At 64.0% G+C, this 23,808-nt stretch overlaps 1 protein-coding gene across 1 annotated transcript; it reads right to left on the bottom strand.

Moving 5' to 3' along the window:
* Positions 1-8,538: 8,538 nt before the first annotated feature.
* On the bottom strand, positions 8,539-16,763 carry E2F1 (E2F transcription factor 1). The gene is made up of 7 exons (XM_067307960.1): positions 16,575-16,763; positions 15,027-15,117; positions 13,722-13,941; positions 12,785-12,937; positions 11,884-11,998; positions 11,557-11,761; positions 8,539-10,508 (listed from the first exon to the last, which is right to left on the bottom strand). Exons 1-7 carry the CDS (start codon positions 16,761-16,763, stop codon positions 10,258-10,260), a joined length of 1,224 nt encoding a protein of 407 aa, XP_067164061.1. The 3' UTR covers positions 8,539-10,257.
* Positions 16,764-23,808: the final 7,045 nt, after the last annotated feature.

The following is a 23,808-nucleotide window of genomic DNA, read 5'->3' on the forward strand; positions in this document are numbered from 1 at the left end:
GCTCAGAAGAGCATGGATGTCCATCCAAAGTGACCTCTGTCCGACACTGCCCTGGGGAGCCTGGGTGCAAGGCAACGAGTTTGCTCTGCCTCGCTCCGGCAGCAGCCGCAGCCGATGGGACCCCACAGCAGGGTCCAGGCTGCTCTCCTTCCCCAGCCGGGGGAAAATGCACCCCCAAAGCTGCCTGCAGGGAAAGAGGGCGCAGCCTTTGCCCCGGCCTCGCCGCCCCGGCCAGCAGGCAGAGCAAGCAGCACCCACCCCGTCTCCAAGGGCTCCTGCCTGTCCCCCTGCAGCAGGAAACTCAAGGATCCTGCTGTGCTGCCCACGCGGAGCGAGGGACAGGGACGCAGTCACTCATGAATAAATGAAGCACCCACTTACCAGCGTCTTCATGAATAAAGGATGCTGCGCTTCACCTCCCTAAGTTATTTATTTTTGGAAGGAATACATGGGTTTTGCAGAATCTGAAATATTTAAGCGCGTGACAGGATGCAAAAGCAAGCCAGAAAGCAGGGGCTGTGCCTGACCAGAGCCCAGCACCCCAGCCCACCGCACGACCACGCACAGAGCGCGCCAAACCCCGCTGCCAGGAGGCAACACCTGCAAGGACATCATTAAACTTCTGAAATGGGGACGGGAACCTGGCTCATTCCCGCCGGGGCAAACCTTCACCATTAAAACCTGCAGAGAGGAGTTGCCTCAACCCAGCAGAGAGGAGAAACTACAGAGGCAAGAGGAGCCTCGTCTGCTGTGTTGGAGTCAAGAAGAGAAGGAAGACAAGCCAGGGCCATTTCCCATTAGGGTTTCCACCTTGACACAGCTGCTTTTCTCCATGGACGAAGAAGAAATCAGCCACGTGTGCAGATCTGCAGCACCCGGCAGCCCTGGGGGAGCCCCGATGCAGTGGTGCTGGCCATTGCTTTGGCCAGGTGATCCACATCTGAAGGCTGGGACTCGGGGGGCCCACGCAGGTGGACAGCACTGCAGGCACGGGGGGAGCTGTGGGTCCCTGCTGGGCCCCACTGCCTGCCCACGGCCCGTGCACGGTGCAAAAGTTGACAGGCTTTGTGCCGTGCCCTCATTTAAAGGCTGGTACTCAAGAACCTGCCAGCCTGTCCCTGCACTGACCAGCGCAGCTGCTCCTTCTGCTTCGGCCGGGGAGATCCAGGGGCGCTTCAGATACGTCCACGTTCAAACCTCGTAGCAGATCGGCGCGGGGAGACACCACACCCTCGCCTCGCTCTGCTCCGGGTTTGCGGTTACACCGTTTCCTCCGGCACAACTCCGCCTTGCAGCTCTTCGCGGGCGCTGCAGGCATTTGTTGTTGCAACGGAGCGGCAACCGCTGCAGCCTGACTGCGCCGAGCGTGCCTCCAAAGCGGGGCAGAGCACACCTTGCTGCCTACGCACTTACTGCATGGGCAGGAGGAAAGAAAGCGATGGTGAACAAACCTAAGGACCCACAAGGTAGGACGGGGTGGGCGTCTCCTACGTAGCGCACGGCGTCTGTTTGGCCTGATGGAAAAAGCAGCCCAGGCCCTGACAACATGGCAAATAACTCATAAAAACACCAAAGTCACAACCAACAGCAACCAGAGCCCTGGGTCACTTTCCAAACTTGACACATAATATTCAGAAACGAGAAATACTCCCACATGCGTTATCAGCTATTTCTCCGGGGATTCAAAATAGAAGCAGGGAAGCCCTTCAGCTGCATAATGAATCATCCCTGGGATGCAAAGCAGGTTATTTTTATGCCGCTCTGACTAGCCATGGAGATGCCAATGCCTCCATCCGGCGATGTGCTCCTCCATCCGCATTGCCACGGCAGCGAAGGAGCCTCGTCCCCGCTCGGACTCGCCGTGATGGAGCTAAACCACACGCGGGGCCTTGTTTCGAGGGGCTGGGACACCCAAGGGCTCTTCTTCCTCCCTTACCAGGAACCTGCATTTGTTCGGCAGCGCAGCAGCAAGTGCTGCTTTGATGTCAACGCTGGCACGTTTGCCTTCACGGAGGAGAACCCGAAATAGCGGTGAGGTGGACCGCAAGGGCGTGTTTGCGCCTTTGCGTAGCGTCACAGCTCGCCGCGAGAACGAAGTGAAAAGGCTGGAGAGGGGGGTCCCATCTCGCTAACTGCGGGCATCAGGACTCATCGACACCCTGCGGAGCGGAACCGGCTGCTGTCTGCGCCTCCCCCGGGGCCTCGCAGTAAATCGTAAGAGCGTCGGCGCCTCAGCCGCCATCGCTGCAAAGCTTCGACCTTGCAGAGAGGGACGTCGCGGGCTGGGAAATCAGGGGCAGCTTGCAAAGCTGCTGGTGGCGCAGCCCACGATGGAGGCTGGAGAGCCGGCGGGCGCCGCTCAGCCCGTCGCTCTCCTGCAGACTGTCCCTCCGGGCCGAGCCGGGCAGCTTTGCTGGCACCATGCCGCCCTCCCCGGGCAAGGGGAGCAGCAGGCCCGCAGCCGGGTGGCCCCAAAAGGAGCACCGGTGCCTGCACCACGTCCCACGGGCGGCACCGGGCCCTGGCACGAGCCCTGCACACGAGCCAGCAGCAGCCGTGGCCTCAAGCGGAGCAGCTCCTGCTCCGCCGCGCTTTGCCGCAGCAAGATCCGCCGGGCTGGGGGCAGCCGTGCAGAACGGCGGAGGCGCTTCGCAGCTGAGCACGGCTCGCCCCCGGCCCCGATGGGGCAGACGTGCTCCTCGGTGGCATGGCCACGCGCGGCAGGCTTTGGCCGCGGGCTTCGCTGCGGGGCAGGCGAAACGCAGTTTTCCTGCAGCAGCGGAGGGGAGGAGGAAGGCTGGGCTGGCAGGTCGGGAAGGATTGCCGGGGAGCCACGGTTCTGCTGCGGGCTGGGTTCGGCAGCCAAGCTTTTCCACTGGGGTTTCTATGTTAGAAAAAAAGTAAAAGTGTTCACCAAAAGGAAATTTCCTGATATTTTCCCATCAGCTCAGATGACAAGCCCGTATCACGCCGCTTTTTAAAGTTCTGGGTGGCAGAGACGCCAGCAGCGAGGGGAGCGAGCAAAAAGCTCCCTGTCCTTCCTGCTCTCCCCCTGCTCTGGGTTCCTGGGATCTTTTCCACCGCTCTCTGCGCCGCACACCCCTCGCCCCGTGGAAAGCCTTGCCTTGGCACGAAGCAGCAGCTCCAGTGGCACCAGGGAGTTGTCCCCAAATACGTTATTCACTGCCCCGAACCAGTGAGGAGGAGCCAGCGCAGCTCCTCAAAGCTGTCGGAGCGCGGCTGAGTGCCTTGTGTCGGAAACGAGGTGGTTTGCTCGGCTCTTCTCGGCTCACGCAGAGAACTGAACTCAGGTCGGGCCAAGACCATCGTCCCTCTGATGGCTTTTGCTGTGCTTAGAGGAGAAACAAATCAAACGCCCTCCCTTAGGATGACCCACAACACGTTGCGCTTTTGTTTTACCTGCTTCGACATTGACGGGAAACCTTTTGAAGGAGACCCCAAAGGAGTAGGTGGGTATTTGCAGAGGACAGCGGTGGTGGGACAGGCTCCTTCCAAAACCACCACCAAGCACTGCACAACAGAGTTATCCACTGATGTATCAACCAACCTTTCCATGCAGGAGATGCCTTTGGCCTCAGGGTGAAGAGGAGGGTGCTGGTCTGCCTGCAGGGGCAGAGCTCAGGGGCTGTTCCTGGTGAAATGCAGTAGCTTTTGCCCTCCCCCAGCCAGATGGTTGCTGTCCAGGAAGGTGTGACAGGCCCTTCGCTGTTCCTGGTACGGCCCCGCAGTATGGAAACAGAAGGCCGGTGCCTTCCTGCCCCTCCACCCCTGCCCTGGTTGTGGGGACTGATCTTTGCCCATGGTGAACAACCAAACTCAAATGCCCTTCAGCTCCCCCAGAAAGTTTTGCCCAGTGCAAGCTGATGGGGTCTCTTGGCCGTTTCTCACGCTTTCTAACAGAGCAGTGTGGGAGCCTCCGATACACGTGCTGGGACCACTCAGGTGAAGCCCCCTGGGCCTTGAGGCATCAGCCAGCGTTTCTGCTCTGACGTCCCCAGGGCCCCATCCAGCTGCTCCCCAGCTCCATCGGCGTCAAGTAAGTCCCTGCTTCAGAGCATCAGTAAAGTGCAGGAGCACCGAGGCAAGAGCCGGCTCTGCCCCAGGCTGCCCGGGAAGCTCCATCCTGTAACGCGAGTGAAGGGATCCCCCAATGGAGATGTCCCAGCCACCCCTGAGAGGGGCGCACCGGCTTTGCACCTCTCCTGGCAGCTCCTCCTGGCTAGTTCCTGCTGGTCCCTGCTCAGCTATTGCACCGCTCGCAGCGTGTCAAGCCCTGGGACCTGCACACGTTGCACCATGCAGGCAACCCAGTCACTGCAAGCAGGCTTTGTCCCCCGGCCCCCACGTGCAGCACGTGGCTCCTCAATTCCCCTCCCAGCTCCTTTCCCTCCTTATATTTTTCCTCCTCAAAATTCTAGTTTAGTGTCTGAACTTTATTTCCTACATTCTGGTGGCAAAGTGCATTGCTGCCTGCGCAGGCAGTGCAACAAGAGGCTCTGCAAGGAAAGCTCTCAGAGCTGAACCATGATGCCGGAATGTTTGAGTTCTTCCCTGGGGCAGCACAGGCAGCAGGAACATGCAGCTGGGAGATGGGATGCAAGCAGCATCTCCTATCCCGGAGCAATCTCTCCTGCTGCTTCTCCAAAGCCAGGGTAGCTCCTTTCCTCCCGGCTTCATCCTCTTTGCGCTCACGCCTCCCTCCTCCTCGCCTTTTCTGCTTTTCAGCTGCATTTCAGCTGCAGGAACAGGGACCCCAGCTGAAGCCTGTAAGGCTTCCCTGAAGGCAGAAAGTCCTTAAAGCCAAAACAGGCTTAAAAATCTCTCCCCCAAACCACTCCTCATCTCTTCTGCTTGCTAAGGTACTTTGGGCTTGGTCCCCACCCGGGATCTGAGACCTGGAACACCCCTTTGCAACAGCCCCTGCCAGCAGCTCCCCCGTCAGCTGCGATGGACAGTCAAGAAATGCGTTGAAGACCAAAACGTCCAGCTGGCCCAGGCCACCGGGCTTCCAGCGCATCCCAGTGCCCGGCTTTGCCGGCAGGGCTGGGATGGCCGGCAGCTCTGGCTCGCTGTGGCCCCTGAGTCACCCACCAGCCTTTCGGGTCTGCGCGTGCCCGCGGGCTGCCCTCGGCCCGCTGCGTGGCCACGTGTTATACATGCATCCAACAGGCCGAAAACCAGGGCTCCAATTAGCTGTGAAACCCGGAGCGGGAACACAGAGCTTATGCAGCACAGTCCAGAGTGAAATATTTATCAGCCTTTTTAAATAAATGACACGCAGGAAGCCAGGGAGAAACAGGAGGAGAGCAAGCCGCACAAAGCCAGGAAGGAAGCGGCGTTCCCGCGCGGGGCGGCGCGTCCCTGCCTCCCGGTGGGTCCCGGCCGCCCCCAGCCCGGCCCTCACCCCAGGCTGCCGGGGGGCCCGGCGCCCCCGGGCAGCCCTTCGCGGGCCGTGCCGGGGCTGGGAGCGGGGGCCGCGGGGCAGCTCCCCCAGAGCAGCCCGTGCCGCACAGCACGGGTCAGGGTGCCTGGGCTGCGGCGATGGGGCCGGGTCTGCCGGGCAGCTCCGCTTCGGCTCCCCGTGACGGCAGCGGCACCTGGGAGGCTTCTGCTTTCCCGGCTGTGAGTCCCAGCCTGTGGCAACTGGCCCCATTAGATAAAACCGTGCCAAGCGTTCGGCTCCTTTGGCATTTTAAAGACCCTCAGGCTGGAGAAAGTGCAGCCTATTGCAGATGCTCTGTACAGTGGCTGAGAGTTTGCAGCTCACATCAGCATCCATCTGCAAGGCTGTGGCCTTGCCTCCTCTCCCCCTCCCCGGCTTCTGGGGTTCATTATATGCTTATCCTTACCTAAAGAGGCTGCCGGTGCCCCAAGAGGCCCCCGCAGCCTGGGATTTCTGTCCCCGCAGCTAACCCTGCGCACGGCCGGCTCCATCCTCGGCTGTGCGTGCCATCGCAGGGGCTGCGGGGCACAGGGACAGAGCCCGGCTGCACCTTCCAGCTCGCTTTGGTTGCTGTCACTCTTGCTTAAGCAAATGTAACGCGGTTGTTAAATACCAGCTCCCAGCGACTTCAAGAGGAGAGTCATGCAGGTGTGCGAAGATTAATTAAATCTCTGCACTGCTCCGAACATCTCGAGAGCTGAGTGTTATCAGGAGCAAGAGGTTAAATGGCTCTGCCGTGCCAGCCGCTGGCGCCCTGAGCTGCGCCGTCGCCTGTCGGAGCCCCCGGCTCCGGTGCTGTACCGAACCGAGCCGCGGGCACGGAGAGGATGAGTGGGCAAACAGCAGGGAGATGCTGATTACATGTGCATGCAGTGAATATTTCAGGTCTGCTTAAACAAGGCAATCGAGGCGCTGCCGGCCTGGTTGGTAACTCGTGAAGAGAGCTGAGCCCTTGCCGGACCAGGGGCTGCCGGACGCGCTGGCGCTTTGGCATGGGGCCGGCAGCACGGGGCGCCTGGCAGGGCTGAGCGGGGCAGCACCACAGCAAGCACTTGAGACCCTGCTTAGCGGCCCGCTGAGCCCCCTGCCCAGGGCCATGGGGGCCGAGGAGACAAGGTGCTCGCGGGGGATGATGTGCTGACGTGATTTTGGTGTTTCCGATGAGCTCTGCGCCATGGCTGCGGCAATGCCGTCCGCGGGGCCAGCAGGGCACGGGGTGTGCATCCAGCTCCCACACCAGCAACTGGGGAGATCACGATGAAATGCAAGGAGAGCCACGGTAAACACCTGCTCAGCTTTGGGGAACAGAAAACTCTCTTCCTCAGGCTCTCCTGTTGCAGAGCTCAGCCCTTGCAGTGCCACAGCACTCACGGCCTCCCGGCACCTCCGGCCCCGCAGCCACCCTCTGCCCCATCTCAGCACCCGTCCCGTCCTCAGCAGGGACCACTCAGTGCCCCGGTTCCTGCGCGCCCCAGCATGGAGCCTGTGCTGCAGGGGACCCCGCCAACTCCCGGGCAGCCAACGCTGGGGATGGGGGCAGGTCCGGCCCACCTCAGGGCTGGTGTCCCCTGGCAGCGCTGGGTCAGCGGGGCCCCACACGTTCCCCCGGCAGCCAAGACCCTGCGCTCACCTGGGGCACGAGCACCTTCCCTTCCAGGGACTTCACTTTCAGTATTTATGGCTACAGCTCCTCAGGCTAGTGCACAAAGCCACCGAAGCCACCTGAGGTGCGAGGAGACCTTTGCTGCTCCGCTTGGGAGTGGCGGCTCCGAGCTGTTCCCCACCGGGCCCAGCACCCAAATCCGTGCTGGGAGCAGCAGTGGGGCTGTGAGCAGCGGCACTGGTGCACGTGCACACCTGCATCGCACTCGTGCGGTCTTGGGCAGGTGGAGGCACGGTGGAGCAAGTTGCCAAGGACCGTGGCTCTGCTGTTTCCATGGCTGCCCACGTTAAACACCATCTCGAGAAAGGATGGGGATGTTGGCCGGCTCCATCGCCACAGGCGGCACTGGGGGCAGCAGCCCCGGCGAGCCCCTGCTGTCCCCTGCGGTGCAGCCCCGCACCGAGCTGGACGAGCCCCATCCCAGGGGTCTCACAGAGCACCTGCCGCCACAGGACCATCCCAGACACCTGCGTCACCTCCCAGAGGTCTCATTCACCCTCAGCCACGTCCTCAGTGTGGTTGTCACACTGCTCCATTCGGAGCTTAAAAAAATCCTTGCAATTTGGCCCTGGTTATATGAAGTTCAGCACACCTGCTCACTCAGGAGCCCACACTGAGGATTAGTGCCAGGGTGAGATGCGCGGTTGGAGCCGAAGCCTGCCGGCACCAGGGCGGTCACTGAGCCACCACATGCAAGGGGCCGGGACAGCACCCTCACCCCAGCGCCCAGAGCCCAGCCGGGCAGAGGAACCAGGGCTCCCTGATTTGATTTCTGCATGCGCTGGCCAGGGGCATGTTGCAGGGCCCCTGCTGCTCCCCCCTGCAGCCCAGCTCGGACTAGGGCTGGAAATGGAAATATGGCCCAGAACACAAGTGGGAAATGCAGGTTGCAAAGCAAACCAGAAGAGGGACTAAATATTAATGCAGCTGAGTGCCGCCTGGGCCGCTAAAGGAGTTTACAGCTCCGCAAGGGAGAACTTTGTCCGTAGGCATGCCAGAATTTAAATGGTTGGGGAGAAACAGCCCATTTCCCCAGTAGCCGAGAGAATTTGCTCTAATCCAGGCCGTCAGCATTGCATTTTAACCCAATCTGATTTATTCCTGCTCCTCTGAGGCATGATCTATTTAAAAAAGGAGAGGATAACAGGGAGAAAACAGCCACAGCGCTCTTGTCCTGGCACACATGCTCCTGGCCAACATCGAAACAAGGGAAGACTTTTGGCAGCAGAAAAGCTGGAGAGGGCTTTTCTAGACCAAATCGCTCCCTGCGGCCACCAGGCTCGGATGGACCCGCGCTTGCAGTCCAGGTTCACTCTTCAAGTTTTTTTCCTTTTGGCTAAAGTACAGTTTCACTGGAGGTAAAAAAAAGACATCATAGTTTCCAGGGTTTTGGCAAACCGCAGGCCAGGGAGTCAGTAGAAACCTTTATTAAACACGAAGCTCAGAAGAACACAGAACTTGTTAAAAGGCAGTAAGTGAAAGTGCGTCTCCAGCTCGGCTCGGTGGCCGCCTGGGCCGGCAGCAGCCCCCAAAGGGCGAGGAAACCCTCTCCTTTCCCCGTTTCCCTCCCTTTTGCTGCTCCCTGCCCTGCTTTCCGGCCCGAGGGAGGCGTGCAGCACCCTGCCGCCGGCGGGGACCCCGCGCTGTCCGGGGGGACGGCCGCCGCGGTGGCACCGACCTGGCACCGCGACCGCCGCTCCCGGGGCGCGGGCGGCCCAGAGAGGAGGAAGCCGCAGAAAGCGAGCGCTACCCGAAGTGCTGCGCCAAGACTGAAAGAGAAAGCCTGGAGACAAAGTTTGGTCCTCGCCGCCACCGCGCGCATCAGCATCCCCGCATGGCTCTGCACCCTTCCCTGCGCCAGGGCCGCCCGCTTCCCTGAGCCCGAGGCGCGATCCCGGCTGCCCCGGGGAGGCCCGGCCGGGGCCATGCTGCCGCGGGGCCGGAGGAGGGAGAGGAGAGCCGGGGCCCAGGCCCGCGGCGCCCCGCTGCCACCCCCGGGGCCCTTCCCGAAGCTGCGGCCTCCTGGTTTGGGCCTTTGCAGGGGACCGGAGCAGGCCAGAGGCCGTCTGTCTGTCCGTCCGTCCGTCCATCCCCACCACCTCCGCTCCCAGCCCCTCAGCCGTTTCGCCGGTGGCGAGCCCCCACCGGGCTCCCTCCTCCCCCGCCGCGATGGCGGCGCCCCTCGACGCTAACACAACGGCCTTCCCGCACTCCCGCGCCACGGCGCCCGCTCCCTCGCCCGCTCCCGCCCTCCGGGAGAGCTTCCGCATCGCATAAATAATAAATAAATAACCCCGCTCCGGGGCGCCGGGGCCGCCGCCGCCCTCCCCGCAGGGAGGGGACACATGGCCCCCGCCAGCCCCCTCGCCCACCGCCGCGAAGCCTCCCGGCACCTCCCGCTCCGCCGCCGCTCGCCCCCACGGCCCCCCGCCCCCCCGCCCGAGGAAATTCAACACTGTCCCCAGGGAACAACAATAATAAATTAATCAAATCTATACACAGGACTGCTTAAAGCTCTGCGAGGGGCCCCGGCCCGGCCGCCCTCGCCGGCACCTTGGGCGAGGGCCCCCGCGGAGCCGAAAGGGCCCCTCTCCCCAGGTCTCCCCACCGCGGCCAGCCCCGCTCGGGGGCGACGCCGGCGCCTCCCGGCCCCCGCCACATCCGGAGGGACGCTGGGGGTGACGGAGGGAAACGTCGCCCCCGGAGCCAGGCGGGCCGGGGAGAGGGAGGCCGCCACTTGTGGGAGCGTGGGGAGCTGGAGCGGCGGCCGGGCCACAGAGCCGCCAGCAAGGCCGGGAGCCCCGAGGCGAGGGGCCGGAGGCGGCCGGGCCGCGGAGCCGCCGGCGAGGCCGGGAGCCCCGAGGCGAGGGGCCGGAGGCGGCCGGGCGCGGGGGTGTAAAGCGGCGTGGGCCCCGCAGCACCGTGGCAGGCGGCAGCGGGCCGCCGAGGAAAGGCACGTGCACCAGAAATGACCGAAAGGCAAACCAAAGCCGCAGCGCGGAGGGGACGCCCAGCGGCGCCGGGGCGGCCCGGGCCCCCTTCACGCCCGGGGGCGCAAACGCTCCCCCCGGCCCGCCGGCTTCAGCCCCGCAAGGTGCGTTGGGACGTCGCCCCCGGGAGGAGCGGCGCCTCAGAAGTCCAAGGGCGTGAAGTCCCCAAAGTCACAGTCGAACAGTTCGCTGATGCCCTCGCCCTCCTCCAGGCCGAAGTGGTAATCCTGGGGCTGCGGAGGGGACAGGTTGATGAACTCGTCCGGGAGGAAGCCTGAGAAATCGTCCTTGCTCTGCTCCAAGAGAGCGTCCATGGAGGCCAGCGGCGAGAGGCTCACCTCGTCGGCGGGGCACTTGCCGGGCAGCGGGCCCTCCGCGGGCAGCAGGGGCTCTGCGGAGACAGGGAGAGCCTGCCGGAGCCTGCGCGCAGCCCCCGGCCACCCGCCCCCTTCGCCGGGGGCACCCGGCACCCCGGGCCCGGCCGAGCTCCGCGCCCGGCGCGGGAGCAGAGAGGCGCAGCGGAGACGCAAAGCCTCCTCCGGCGCAGAGAGGGTTACCGCGTTAAGGGTTAATTTTCTTAGCTAGTAGCACAGGATACTTTTGGAAGGCTGCACCACGCCGAAACACCGCAATTGGGCAGCGCTTCCCATAAGGCTTGCGCATCCAGCTCGTGGCTACGCCGTCTGGCGAGGCCACGCGGGAGGGAGCGAGCACAAGCCGCGGGCGCTGCCCTGGGTGCCAGCACAGTTTCCGGGCACTGCTGAATCCCTGCTGACGTGGAGGTCGGAGCGGGAGCCCAGCCCAGCCGGGCAGAGGACACCACCCACCCCAGGGCGCGAGACGCAGCGTTTGCGGCTCCGTCCTGCACGTTCCCGTGGGCCGGGACGTGCCGAGGGGTTTGCTGGGAGCTCTCTGGTCCCTGCTTGCCACCCCACTGCCTGCCCCAGGGATGCAAACCGGGGGGGTTCCCGCTGTCAGGGGCTGCGGAGCGAGCAGCGTACGGGAGGCACCCTGCCGCCACAGCCCAGGGAGGGGAGCGCTCCGCCGCTGCCGCCGCCTGTGCCGTGGCCGAGACCTGCCACAGCGTGGGCTGACACCAGTGCCGGGGCCTGGAGCACGGCAGCCTTCTGCAAGCGGCAGGTTCTGCCCTGCGGGATCCTCGTGGTGTCACCACAGAGATCCCCAGAGCCGGGGCATCTCCCCCTGCCCTTCCCCACCCTCCGGTGACGGCACAGGGACAGCATGGATGGGAAAGGGGCTCTGCAGCACGCTCGAGCTCTTCCTGAGGAGCTGCAAACGCAGCGACAGCCAGCAGCTGCCCCCAGCCAGAGCCGCTCCGTGGCCACAGCAGCGCTCCCGTCCCCCGGCTCCGCAGGCGCCGAGCCCCCCGGAGCCAGCCTCGGCCTCCCCCAGCCGCGCGCCCTGCCCCGGCCGCTCACCTTGCTCTCCAGGCAGCAGCGGCATGTTCACGTCCTGGGCCGGATGCAGGAGTGGGGAGGCCCTGGGCTGCGAAGAATTGGGGGACAATTCCTCCACGGCTGCTTTGAACGGGCTCTTGACAGGGCTGCAGACCCCAGAGCTGTCTTCGGGGCAGAGGAACACGTCGATGGGGCCCTGAGTGCTTTTCACAGACACCTGGAAAGCCTGGGAGAAGGGAGACAAGTGAGCACAAGGAAGCCCCGGGGACACCAGGCTGTGGGCTCGCTGCGGCGAGGGCTCTGCAGACCCAGGGAGCCGGCACAGCGGGCTGGAGGCCCCCGGCTTACCTCCGCGGGGTCCGAGACCTGCAGCTGGGTCTCTGGGGGGGCCTTGATAACCATCACCATCTGCTCGGAGGGGTCCGCAATGCTCCGGAGATCCTGGCAGGTCACGTAGGCTGCAGTGTGGCCGGTCAAGGAGCAGACGTGGGGGACACTGCCACGCGATAGGGACGCCGGACAGTGGGGCAGGCAGGAAAATGCCCAGTGCACCAGGTGGCCTTGCAGCAGCCGGGCTCACCGCCCGGTGCTCAGCACGGCACAGCGGGCACCGCTGAGCAGCTCAGGGGCCCCGCATGCAGGTAACAGCGGGCGTCAGGGCTAGAGCATCCTCTCCCAGCCCAACCAGGTGCCATTCCTGCCACGCTGGTCTGACACATCCCTCGCTGCAACCATGAGGCAGTGGCTCTGGGTGCAGACGGAAAGAGCGGGGCACTGCCGACACCGAGGAGCCCACGCGAGGAGAGGCCGGGATGCGGCACCCAATGTCCGAAGGCCCAACAGGGAGCAGCACTAGCCCACCACGTTTCGGGGGCTGTCAGGCAGTGCCAAGCACGGCTATGGGGTTGGAGACATGTCCCACAGCCATGCAATGTTCCCAGGGGATGGACTCAGAGCTGCATTTGCCCAAGAGCTACCCATCACAAGGCTGAGACCTCCTGGCTTGGAGACCCCTGGGACCGGCCGCAGGGCTCACTCTCCAGCACCGTCCCCCTCCCAGGGCCACAGGTGCTCCCTGCAAGCTGTGAACCCCAAGAAGGGGCCAACAGGACCTGGGGAGGGCTCTTTGGCCTGGATTTGGGGGCAGCAGGGGAGAGCTGCTCCCCAGCTACCCCTCCGTGCCCCAGTCCTGTAGGGCCCAGGGCTCCCAGCAGCCCCAGCACCCAGCCTGCTCTGCAGAGAAGGATATTGCTGGTTCCCAGGGTCCTCCGTGAGCAGCCTCAGCTGGACGGTGCACGTCTGGATGAGGTCGTCCAGCTGCCGCTCGGCCGCCTGCAGGTCCCGCAGCTCCTTCTCCAGCACTCGGTGCTGGTTGGAGGGTCCCACCGTGGCCTGGCTGCCCCTGGAGGGAGCGCAGGCCTCTGTCACCCTCGGCACGGCCGTGTCCAGGGCAGCACTTGCACAGCAGGACAGACAGGTTCCTCCACCCTGCACCCTTTGTACACCCACCAGGGCACACTTGGAAGATGCCCACAGCTCTGCCAGCGTTTTTTCCCCGCCGGCAAGCGAGAAAACCCGGGGGTCACCCTGCCCTTGGGCTGCACCAGCAGGCCTGGGGGTCTCCCAGGAACGTGGCCACAGCAAACCCCATGGCTCACCGTCGCCCACACCCAGGACTGTCACCCGGCAGCATCCCCAGCTGGGGACCCTGCCAAGTCCCACCTCGGGCCCAGGGAATTGGCCCTGTGGGGATTTCCCACCAGGGGACAGACCCGGACTGCAGGAACTGTTCTGGGCTCCTCTCCAAGCTACCAAACCCCAGACAAATCCCCTGCTCCCCAGGGCCCGGCTCAGCTCCCAGGGGTGGCAGCACTGCCTGCAAGGCCCCAGCCCAAAGACAAGAGAGATTTGAAGACGACACCAGAAAATCGGTGCTCAGAAGTCACCCATGGTCACGCACAGCCCTCCCCAAAGGCTGTGGCCCACCAGAACAGAGAGCCTGCACGCGATCCCAGAGCAGACACTCAGGATCCGGCTGCCAGCAGCAGTGTGACACTGCTCTGAGCTTCTCCCACCCAGTCGCTTCCCAGCCTGCCTGCAAGACCCATGAGCTCCCACCGTGACCCCAGCCCCAGCCCGGGATGCAGATGGGCCCCAGCCCTGCAGGAGCACATCCTGGTACGTACAGCCACTGGATGTTGTTCTTGGACTTCTTGGTGATGAGCTGGATGCCCTCCAGGACATTGGTGATGTCGTAGATGCGCCTCTTTTGCACCTTCAGGACCTCAGCTGCCCAGTTGAGGTCCACCACACCGTCAGGCGACTGGCTCAGGAGCTCCAGGAAGCGCTTGGTGGTGAGGTTCAGTGAGGTTTCGTAGCGAGACTTCTCCCCGGGAGACTTTGCCCCTGCAAGCAGCCAAGGACACGCTCAGGGCTTGCCCGGAGCCCAGTGGTGGGTGCCCTCCTCCAGCTTGTCCTCCTGGTGGCTGCTAGCACACCCAGACCCATCAGGGTCTGCTCGCACATCACAGGACCCATTTCGGCTCAGCCTGCCTGCATTCAAAGGCTCGGCCCTACCTCCCCTGTCTGGGCTGTCACCATCTGCTCCCCCAGTGCTCCCTGGCCACCAGCCCTTGGCCACACCAGCCCAAAGTCCACGCAATGCCCTAGCCGTGCTCAAAACGCACCTTCCCATCAAACCCTGTCCCGCTCCAGCCCTTGCCTTCCTCAAGCCTGCACATTGCAGCGATCTCGGTGCAAAGCCCTCGGCAGCCCTCGCCTGCAGCAGCCCATTTGCAGAATCGGGGCCAGGCAGGGGACGACCAGCGAGGCCAAACGTGGGGCTCGCTTCGCTCCGAGCCTTACGCCTGCTCCTAAGGCTTGGCGACGGGCCACGCGGGAGGCAGCTGGGAGGATACAGGCCTCACACTAGATGAGTTCACCTGGCTTTTCTGCGCTCCATATCAGTGCCGGGCCGTGTAAACATGTGTCAGCCGGCTCTGCGCTGCACACCCTGTGCAGAGCTGGGGTTGTTAGCTCCGCTGCAGCTTCCAGCCTGCTGAGAGCCGGGTGCAGCGAGCCTCGTGCGGACCGACTCCACGCTGCCAGCCTCGGCTCCGTCCCCACGGGCAGTGACAAAGCCCTGCAGCGCCCAGCACGGGGACACGACAGTCCTTGTGGACGCCACCTCCCGCGCTCATCCCCGCAGGGCTGCTGGCCCCGGCTGCTGCCTGCATGAGCCAAGCCAGGAGGCAGCGGCACGGCCCAGAGGATCCAGGAACGCCCCAGCCCCCAGCAAGAGCCTCTGCAAAGTGACACGGAGGGACCGGGAGAAGCAGCAGGGGACAAGCCCAGAGCCGCAGCCCAGCCCGCCCGGGTGCCGTGGGTGCAAACCCGAGGCTGGCAGACCCCGCGCCCCGCTGGAGGAGGGCGAAGGCCGGTATCAGGCAGTGCTCTCAGACCACCCGCCGCAGCGCAGCCTGGGCCGGTACCTTTAGCAGGGTTTCGCGCTTTGCCCCGGGCCGTCGGCAGGCTCTCCGCTATGTACTGGTGATCCGTCTCCAAGTTCAGCTTCCTCTTCACCTGCAAGAGAAGGGCGGCTCCTCAGAGGGGTCCGCTCCCAGCCCAGCCTCGGCAGCCGAGCACCCTCGACGGGGACCCGCTGGTGGCCCTGCCTGGGACCCCAGGGCTTCAGGCACTGCAGCCGCCCAGCCACATCCCTACGGACAGGCTCTCAGCATGCACAGCTCCCTGCCTCCCTGTGGGCCGGGCCAATGGGGGTCCAGAGGGGGCCGTGCCGGCTGCAGGTGCCCTGGGCAGGTGACAGCATCCGACTGCCCAGCGTCCCTGGTGTGCGGGGCAGGGGGGGGGGGCTGCCTCCCCCTGTTGCCACTCCCGTAATGGGGCAGTGTAAGGCCACGCAGGCGCCCCTGCGGTCTCACTTGTGTCCCCCGAGACAGGAGGGCCGGAGCATTTCTCGGCTCCATTGGAGACAAGCTGAACTGACAGGAGCCAGGAAAGCACCGCACCCCCCCCGCCGCGCAGCCCGTAAGCCAGGGGGCTGCCAAAACACCGGCCAGAGGGGTCTGCTCAGCCTCTTCCAACGAGAGCTTTGGGTGACCGGTCGGAGGGCTGGCTGGGCCCATCACCCGCATCTCCCACGCGGGGACCGAGACGCCCCACGGCAGCAGCCAGGGAAACGGCGCGACTGCAAGGGACCGAGCTGGAGGAGGGCACGGGCACGCACGGCACCTGAGCGCGGCACGGGAACCGGCCCCGGCAGAGGGGTGCCGACGCCGGGGTGCTCCCGCCCTGCGGGCACGGTGCAGACACGCCGCGGGGACGCTCCCAGCGCGGCGCCGGCCGAGCCAAACCGCAGCCGCAGAAGAGCGGGCGGGCGGGTGCTCGGTGGCGGCGGGCAGCAGGCGAGGCGGCGGGCGCCGGGCCGGCCGAGGGGCGCGGGGGCCCGTCCCGCGCCGAGGCTGGCGGCCCCTTGCTGCCCCACGCCGGCTCGGGGGCAGCCGGGTAGCGGGGTGCTGCGCGGCCCCAGGCGCGTGGCCGCGGCGGAGGCCGGCAGCGCCCCGGGGCGAGCGAGCGGCGCGCGGCAGCGGCGCCGCGGCGGGGAGCAGGAACCGGCCGCGCTGCGAGGCGCGCGGCTTCCGGAGCAGGCGGCGCCCAGCGGGGCCGCGGCTCCGCCGGGCCTGACGCAACCGTGGGCAGCGGGGCCCCGCCGGGCAGGTGCGCGGCGTGGCACGGCGCGGCGTAACGCGGCTCAGCGTGGCGGGGCAGAGCCCAGCAGGGCGTTGCACAGCCCGGCAGCACAGCCCGCCGTGGCACGGCAGTGTGCAGCGTGGCACGGCACGGCACTGTATAGCCCCGCAAGGCAGAGCACGGCGCGGTATAGCGTGCCACGGCGCAGCCCAGCTCGGCGCCGGGCCGGGCTAGAGGCCCCACCACGGCCGCGGGGGCCTGGGCTCCCCGCTCCCGGTCTGCGACCCCCGTCGCCCCCCGTCGCGTCGCGTCGCGTCCCCGGCGGTTACCGGCGGGCGGCCCAGCGCGGGCCGGCGCGGCGCGGCGCCCGGGCGGGCGGGCTGCGGCGTGGCGAAGAGCAGGAGATCGGCGTCGGGGCGGCCGCCGCCCGGGGGCTCCTCGGCCGCCGAGACGATGAGGAGGCGCGGGGAGGCGCCGCCCAGCAGCGCCGCCAGCCCCGCCGCGCCGCCCGCCGCCATGGCTCACATCGCCGGCGGCGCGGCGCGGGGCGGCGCGGGGCTCGGCCCTCACGGCGGCGCGGCGGGCAGGGCGCGGGCGCGGGGGCGCGGCCGGCCGGCGGGGGCGCGGCCCATGCTCGGCGCGGCGCGGGCGCGGCGCGGCGGCCCCGGCGCGGGCTGGCCGCCGCCCGCGGGTATTGTTCGCCGCCGCTCCCGGCCCCGCACGCCTTTGCGCGCCAAATCCTTTTTGCCGCGAAAGCGGCGCGAGCCTCGCCGCCGCCCGCCCATTGGCTGCGCCCTCCGCCGGGCGCCGCGGCGGCGGCGGAGGGCGCCTTCCCATTGGCTGGCGCCGCCGGATTGATAGGCGGCGCCGCCCGCCCATTGGCCGCGGCCGGCGGCGGCGGACGCGCTGACAGCCGGCCAATCGGCGGCGCCGCGCCGAGGGAGGGGCCAATCAGGGGGTAGCTCGGGGACGCTGCGGCAGCGCCGCGTGGGTGAGGAGCGCTCGGCCGGGCCTTAAAGGGGAAGCGCGCGGCGCTCCCGGGGTCCGTGGTCCCGCTGAGCCCCACGGCCTGCGCTCCCCGGCCCGCTCTGCCCCGCAGCCGGAGCCCCACGACGCCCTTGTGTCCCATGGCCAGTGCCCCACAGCCCCTTCCCCTCTCTGTGCCCCACGGCTGCACTGCACAGCCCCTCTCTGCCCCGCAGCCGGTGCCCCATGGCCCCTTCCCCTCTCTGGGCCCCACAGCCTGTACCCCACGGCCCCTCTCTGCGCCACAGCCAGTTCCCCGGGGCCCCTTCTTCTCTCTGTGCCCCATGGCCCAAACCCCACAGCCAATTTCTGCCCCACAACTTGCACCCCACGGCCCCTCTATGGGACCCATGCCAGTGCCCTGTGGCCCCTCTCTGTCACACAGCCTGTGCCCCACGACCCTTGCCCCACAGCCCCCCCCATGCCCACGGCCAGTGCTCCACGGCCCCTCTATGGGCCCCATGGCCAGTGCCCCCCAGCCCCTTCCCCCCCCAGCCCCTGTTTGCCCCCGGCCCCAGCTCCCCGCAGCCCCCCTGCTCCCCCGGCCTCCCATGCTCCTCGTTCTCCCATGCTCCCCCTCCGTGGGGCCCGGCTCCCCCCTCTGCCACGACCCACGGCAGCTCCCACAGCCAGGGCCAGCCTTTTGCGGCCCTTTGGGGCCCAAGCCCGGGGCAGCTGCGCAGGTACATGGATACGGGGGGCACCCCCCCGTGGGTGCTCGCAGCCGGGCTGCCCCGTGGGTGCTGTACCGGGCAGGCCGGCTCCCACGCGGGGATCACGGCCCAGGTGCCACATCTGCAGCCTCTGCCCCCCACCTGAGCGATGCCACTAACCGAATTTGTGTTTTCCGAAGCAGGCTCCAGCCTGCCTCTCCCTGTTCCGCATAATTTCCTAGGATCTCGTGTGTGTGCGCACATGCTTTTTTTAAATGTAAGGTAAGGTGCCAAATACAGATACTGCTCGCGGAGAATTTTGGTCAAAACCTGAGTTTTCAGCCCTGCGCCCAATCTAGCTGACGGATTTTCCGCCAGGCTAATAGCGAGCAATGGCTGCTCCGCAGGCGGCGGGGAGGGGACATCCAACGCCCGCGGCAGGGAACGAAGTTCACCCCAGCGCCTTGACGCTGATACCGTCTCCTCCGCACCTCCGCTTCGGCTTTGCCAGGCTCTGCTGGTGAGCCTGCTCTCGGCTGGCCACGGCGGTCGTCGTGGTAGGACCTGTGAAGACTTGTTCCGTCCAGCGATGCTTTCCCGTCACGGCTGGCTGAGGTGGTGGAGCTCTGCCAGACTGATCCGGCCAAGAATATTGCTGTCTCCAGGCTCCTTGGGACAGGTTCTTCTGGGAGCAGGATGCACTCTTGGACAACCAGATCCTTGCAGCGTAATCAGTAGGTTCGGTGTCAGGAGCAGGGTGGAGAGAGCTGAGTTAGGGCTGGCTGAGAAACTAATTAAGAAGAGGTTGGAAAAGGCAGTCTCCGAGTCCGGCTGCCATTGCCTTGCGTTCCTGGTGCTCTGTCTGCCACCAGGCCCTTCCTTGGTGATAACCTTCTACCATCCATCCTCATTCTGACAAGCTTCTCGCTGAAACTTGTTGCTAGTGGTTACCAAATACATCTCTCACCCTATTCCAAGAATTGCAGGGATGACTGACAGTGCTGCCGGGCGGCTCGGGTGCCTTGCTGCGGACCACCCCAGAGCATGGCGAGAGCACACGTTCCCTCTGTCCTGCAGCCCTCTTGCCAGCCAAAACGCCAGCCATGCCCCGCGCTCAGGAAGCTGATGGGAGAGAGTATGGGTTGGTGGGGTTCCTGGGTAGACACAAATGTTCTCCACCTCTGCTTCTTCCCTGCATCAAGCACAAACTGCCATGCCCTTGCTCTCCCCCCAGAACTGGGTCCTGAGTGAAGGACACCAGGTCACCGTCCTGCCTAGGGTCTTCAGCTCCCCTTCCCCTGGGAGGCGATGGGAGTAACCACAGCCCTGGTGAGGCTGGTGGCCTTCGACAGGGGTCCCCCACCGCACTGCCAGCCTCCACAGCGCTCCAGCAACTCCTTCCCAGCCAAAAGGAGCAGGCGGAGGTGGCTGCTCCGATGAGGAGGTGCTTGACTGGTGCTGGGATTCAGACTTTCTTGGGCGAGGAGGTCTGTTATACAGCGGGACAGTATTCTCTAGGTGGGAGCAGGACTCGTTGCTGGCGTAGTGGGGAAGCAGACCAGACAAACTGTGCTGGTGGACAGGAGCGATGGAGGGGACCGGTGCTGTCCCACCTCCCTTGCCCCTGCGAAGCTGCGCAGAGACAGCGGAAGGGATCTGCTCGGCCGCTCGGCAAGTCTCGCCACTTTAGGCCCCGAAGATACTGCTCTGGGGGCCCAGAAAGAGCAGGATTTTGAAACCATCCATCTGTTCTAGCCGTTTACCACATGATTCACGGCATTTTGTGTTTCCAAACACCAAACATCTGCGGATCTCGGCAGCTTCTTCAGCTCCAAACTAATACCTAACCCCTTCCAGGGCACCGGGGCGCAGGTGCCTCCCCTGGGAGGACGGCCTGCAGCGACCGCGGGGCGGCCTGCACTCGGGCAGGTCGGGGCAGACCCACGGCCGCGATTTTTTCTGTCTTGCCTGGCAGTTCCCGTGTCCTCATCGTGCCCCGTGGCGGGGCGATGGCGGCGGAGCCAGCGAGCGGATCTGCTCTGGAGCTTCCTGCTGCCGGCGGTCGAAAGAGGCCACCGCAGAGCTGCCCGCACGCCCTTCCAGCCCTGCCTAGCGGAAAAAACGCTCTTCTGCTGGAAGGGAAATCAGCAGGTGGCTGTGCTGGGCAGGCACGTGTCCGTGTCCGTGCAGCCGGGGGGATCGAGCGTTCGCGGGGGCAGAGAGCAGCGGCCAGACGCGCTGGTGCTGCCGAGCGCCCGGGGGGAACTGATAACGCACCCCCGAAGCGGCGGCAGGGCTCCCGCTGCCCGCATCTCCCGTGTGCAGGGAGCCGATAAGCCCTTCTACCGAATGAGCAGGCAAAAATTAAAAAGGAAAAAAAAATAGATATACACAACCCAAGAGCGTGCTTATAAACCCGAGCCTTGCGCCGCCACGGCAGCGCCCTCCCGGCAGTCCCAGCCCCTCTCCCGCGCCGCGCGGGACGCGGGGACCGTCACCGCGGCGGGGCAGCGCCGACCCCGGCATGCAGCGCCGCGCTGCCTTAGCGGCTTTCACGCGTTGAAGGGTTTCACGCCGGCGCGGAGGCCCAGGCCGCCGACTTCTCCGGCTACCTAACATCCATCCTTAACCGTACCCGTAACGTTCTGCCTGCCCTTCGCCAAGTCACCCTGCGTCTCCGCACCTCATTCCTTCATCAGCAGCAAGGAGAAACGCTGCCCTGCCGGAAAGGAAAGGAAAATAGTTAACGAAGGCTTGCAGTGTCCTGTAGCAACATTAAAGGACCGTCTCCGGAGCCGTCCGCACGGGCTCCAGACCGAAATACTGCCATTACTGCGAAGCATAAGCAACAGTTAGATGAGACGGTTGCGCACGGTTAACGTTCCCTTCACCTGGGGAGGAAAAACCAAACCCGACCGCCAGGCTGGAGTAACCGGTTGGCGGTGCTCTCCCCTTCCCCGGGGAGGCTGGGCAAGGCGCTGCCGGGGGCTGCCGCCGGGCGCCGTTTGGGCTGCAGCTGGCGCACCAGCTGCTCCCGCTCCGCTCACAAAAGCTCTCGTGTTCCCAGGCCGGCAGCCCCACCAGCAGGAACCTCGGAAACGGTGAGGCCCATTGCAAAGCCGCATTTTCGGTTCATGCAGCAGCTTATTCAGGGGTGAGCAGAGCCACTTAACCTCGGGGACGGGCAGGCTGCCCTCCCCCCCCCCCCCGCGCCTCCGGGGACTGACGGCAGCATCCCTTTAGCCAGCGGGCTGCCGCACGGGAGGGACGGATGTGCAAATCATCGGGGACTTCTGTCCCTGCCAAAAGTGCAAATCGCAAAGACAAATGAAAGCCCAACTGGAACCGCAGCAAATGCTCACATGAGAATGAAGGAAAGGGGCTTTTCTTGCATCCGTAAGAGGGAAAACATGAATCCCATCTCCTGTCCAGCTGCAGCTTCCTGCTGGCATCTCCCTCCCTGCTCCGGAGGGGAGGGGAGGGCAGGGGAGGGCAGGGGAAGGCAGGCAGCCCCGCAGACCTGCTCTGCTGCAGCGGCTGGTAGCCTGGCAGGGCACCGCACGGCGATCAACTCCTGCACTTGGCCCCAGCCGGTCACCGGGAGGAGCAGGAAGGCTATTCGTACCCTTCGTATCCCAGCCACGTTTATCCTGTCGCGGTCACCGAGTTGGGGTGATTTTTTGCCTGCCTCTGAAGCACCGCGAGTAGAATAATCTCGTCCACCTCCTACCTCGGGAAGGTTTCTACCATGGTATCTACCATGGGTTATGTCACGGTCATGCAGGTCCTTCTCTTCAAAGCCCAGCGACACGGCAGTCTCTGGTTTGCAGCAAGGCAGGAGACCCTCGGGGTCCCCACACTGCCATTAGCGTTTCACAGTCTTCCAAGGGGACCAGCTCTCTGGCTCTGAGCCCTGGGCTGGCCTCTTCTTGCTGGAAAAGGCTTCAAGCTTGCTAGGCCGGCTTTGGCATTCAGAGGGTTTGGGAGTCTCCCTGCTTGCCAGATCCCTCCCGCTGCCTCAGCAGCCTCGGTGCTTTGGGTTCAGTGACGTAGAGGCCAGAGGGGCTGCTCGGTCCCCTTCAACCTGCAGAAACGATGCTTGAAATCCCGTGGCCTGTGTTATGCATCGAGTCCAAGCACTGAACAAGAATAAAAAGGAAAAAAAAAAAAAGGGAAGGAAAAAACAAAAGGCTTCATCCTCATTCCAGTGCTTCAGATGGAGCATGTTCCCAAGGAACCTCAGTACAGACCAGCTCGAGGAGTCCCTGTATCTGGGATCACAACTGCCTGGCCTCACACCTTTACAGGCCCTGGTTAAACCAGCCTTGCTGAGTCCGTCCCCAAAGCTCTCACGTTTGTGTTGCATTTGTAACTTAAAAAAAAGGGGAAAGATAAAGAAGCTTCATTTCTGATTTAGGTCGGAGCAAAGACCTCCATTAGCTTTAGCACGCAGATGTCCTAGAAGCACATTTGCTGTCCTCATCAGCTGAAGCTTGGTCCTGCTTTCAGGATTTTGCTGTACGGATCGTGCTGGCCTGTCACGCTGGAACCGCTGCAGCCGCGTGCAAGGAAGTGCCACTTCCTCAGCCGGTCTCCTGCTAACGCTCCCATCCCCGTCTTTTGTTTCCGACAACGAGGAGCCGACACAGCAGCACGTTCCAGATCACAGACAACCCGCTGAGGGGGCAGGCGGCCAGGGAAAGCCCAGAGCCCCACGTCCTAGTCCCACTGCTGTTGTTATTTACTGACCTTATCCGCTCTCTGCCTCCATCGCCTTCACCACAGCCCTTTCTCCCTTTCTCTAATGGAACCAATGTGGTTTTCTGATAGCATGAATGTAATGATAACTAAAGTTTATTTATGGTATAAGGAAAACATCACCAGTTCTAGCTGTCTACTCTCAGATCCTGTTTCCCCAAAGTTAGGAACTGCCCATTTCCTTGCATTTCTTTTTTCAGAACAGTTTTTCCTCCTGAAACATCAGATCAGATACTCTCTTGGATGCCAGGCCCAATAAATTTATCTGGTGAATTGTACCGTCCTATTTCCGTCTCTCAGAAGGAGTCATCCATTAATAAAAACTCAACACCAATCTGTAGATTCTTTCAGTAAAGATGGCAGGAGGCATCAAGGCTGCTCTGCCCCCTCTCTGCTTCACACCCAGACAAGACATTCCTCCTCCAGCCTCTGTAGAAAAGAGCAACGCAAATGCCTACTTCCCCTATGAGTCACTGAAAGCCACTCCATTTGACAAGGCTCTTTGACTAAAGGAATAAACTGGCCTGAGGAGGAGCAAGGACTGAAGTATTCCCTCCTTGCTCAGCGATGTGTTGGTTGAATAAACTGGGAGTCACCAAGGAGTACCTCTGGAAGTAACCTCTTTTCCTCAGTGGTTCCTTCTGTGCTTCTAGATTTTACCTAGACCCGTGGCTGGACTCTGTAACTTCACCTGGTCCGAATTCACTTCCCAGCAAGTTCACAGTGACATTGGGGCACCCATGAATCCACATGGCAGGTACAGTGTCATAGCAAAATTATACCTCACTCATTAGAGCCTTTCTTCCCCTCCAAGTGAAGCTCAAGATACAATATGATGCTTGCAGGGGTGCAGGAGGGTGGGAAACATCTCAAGATAAGACTGAAATCAGTTTGGAGGTGTTAATTTGCCTTCGTGCGGGCCTGGGCTAGACACTCCAGCATTACAGCAGCTAAGAAGCAGGAGGTCTTGTCTTGAAGCTCCTCGGCACTCCTATCTTGGGGCATACCTTCTGCTCCAGATGAGGACCTCCCTTTCTGCTGCCAGAGTGCCACTGGGCGTTCTGCACCCAGGGACTGCTTTATCTCCATTAGCACAGCTGTTAAGTCAACAGCAGGCTTTCTTCAT

Source organism: Apteryx mantelli, chromosome 18, assembly GCF_036417845.1.
Source record: "Apteryx mantelli isolate bAptMan1 chromosome 18, bAptMan1.hap1, whole genome shotgun sequence".
Lineage (NCBI taxonomy): Eukaryota > Metazoa > Chordata > Aves > Apterygiformes > Apterygidae > Apteryx > Apteryx mantelli.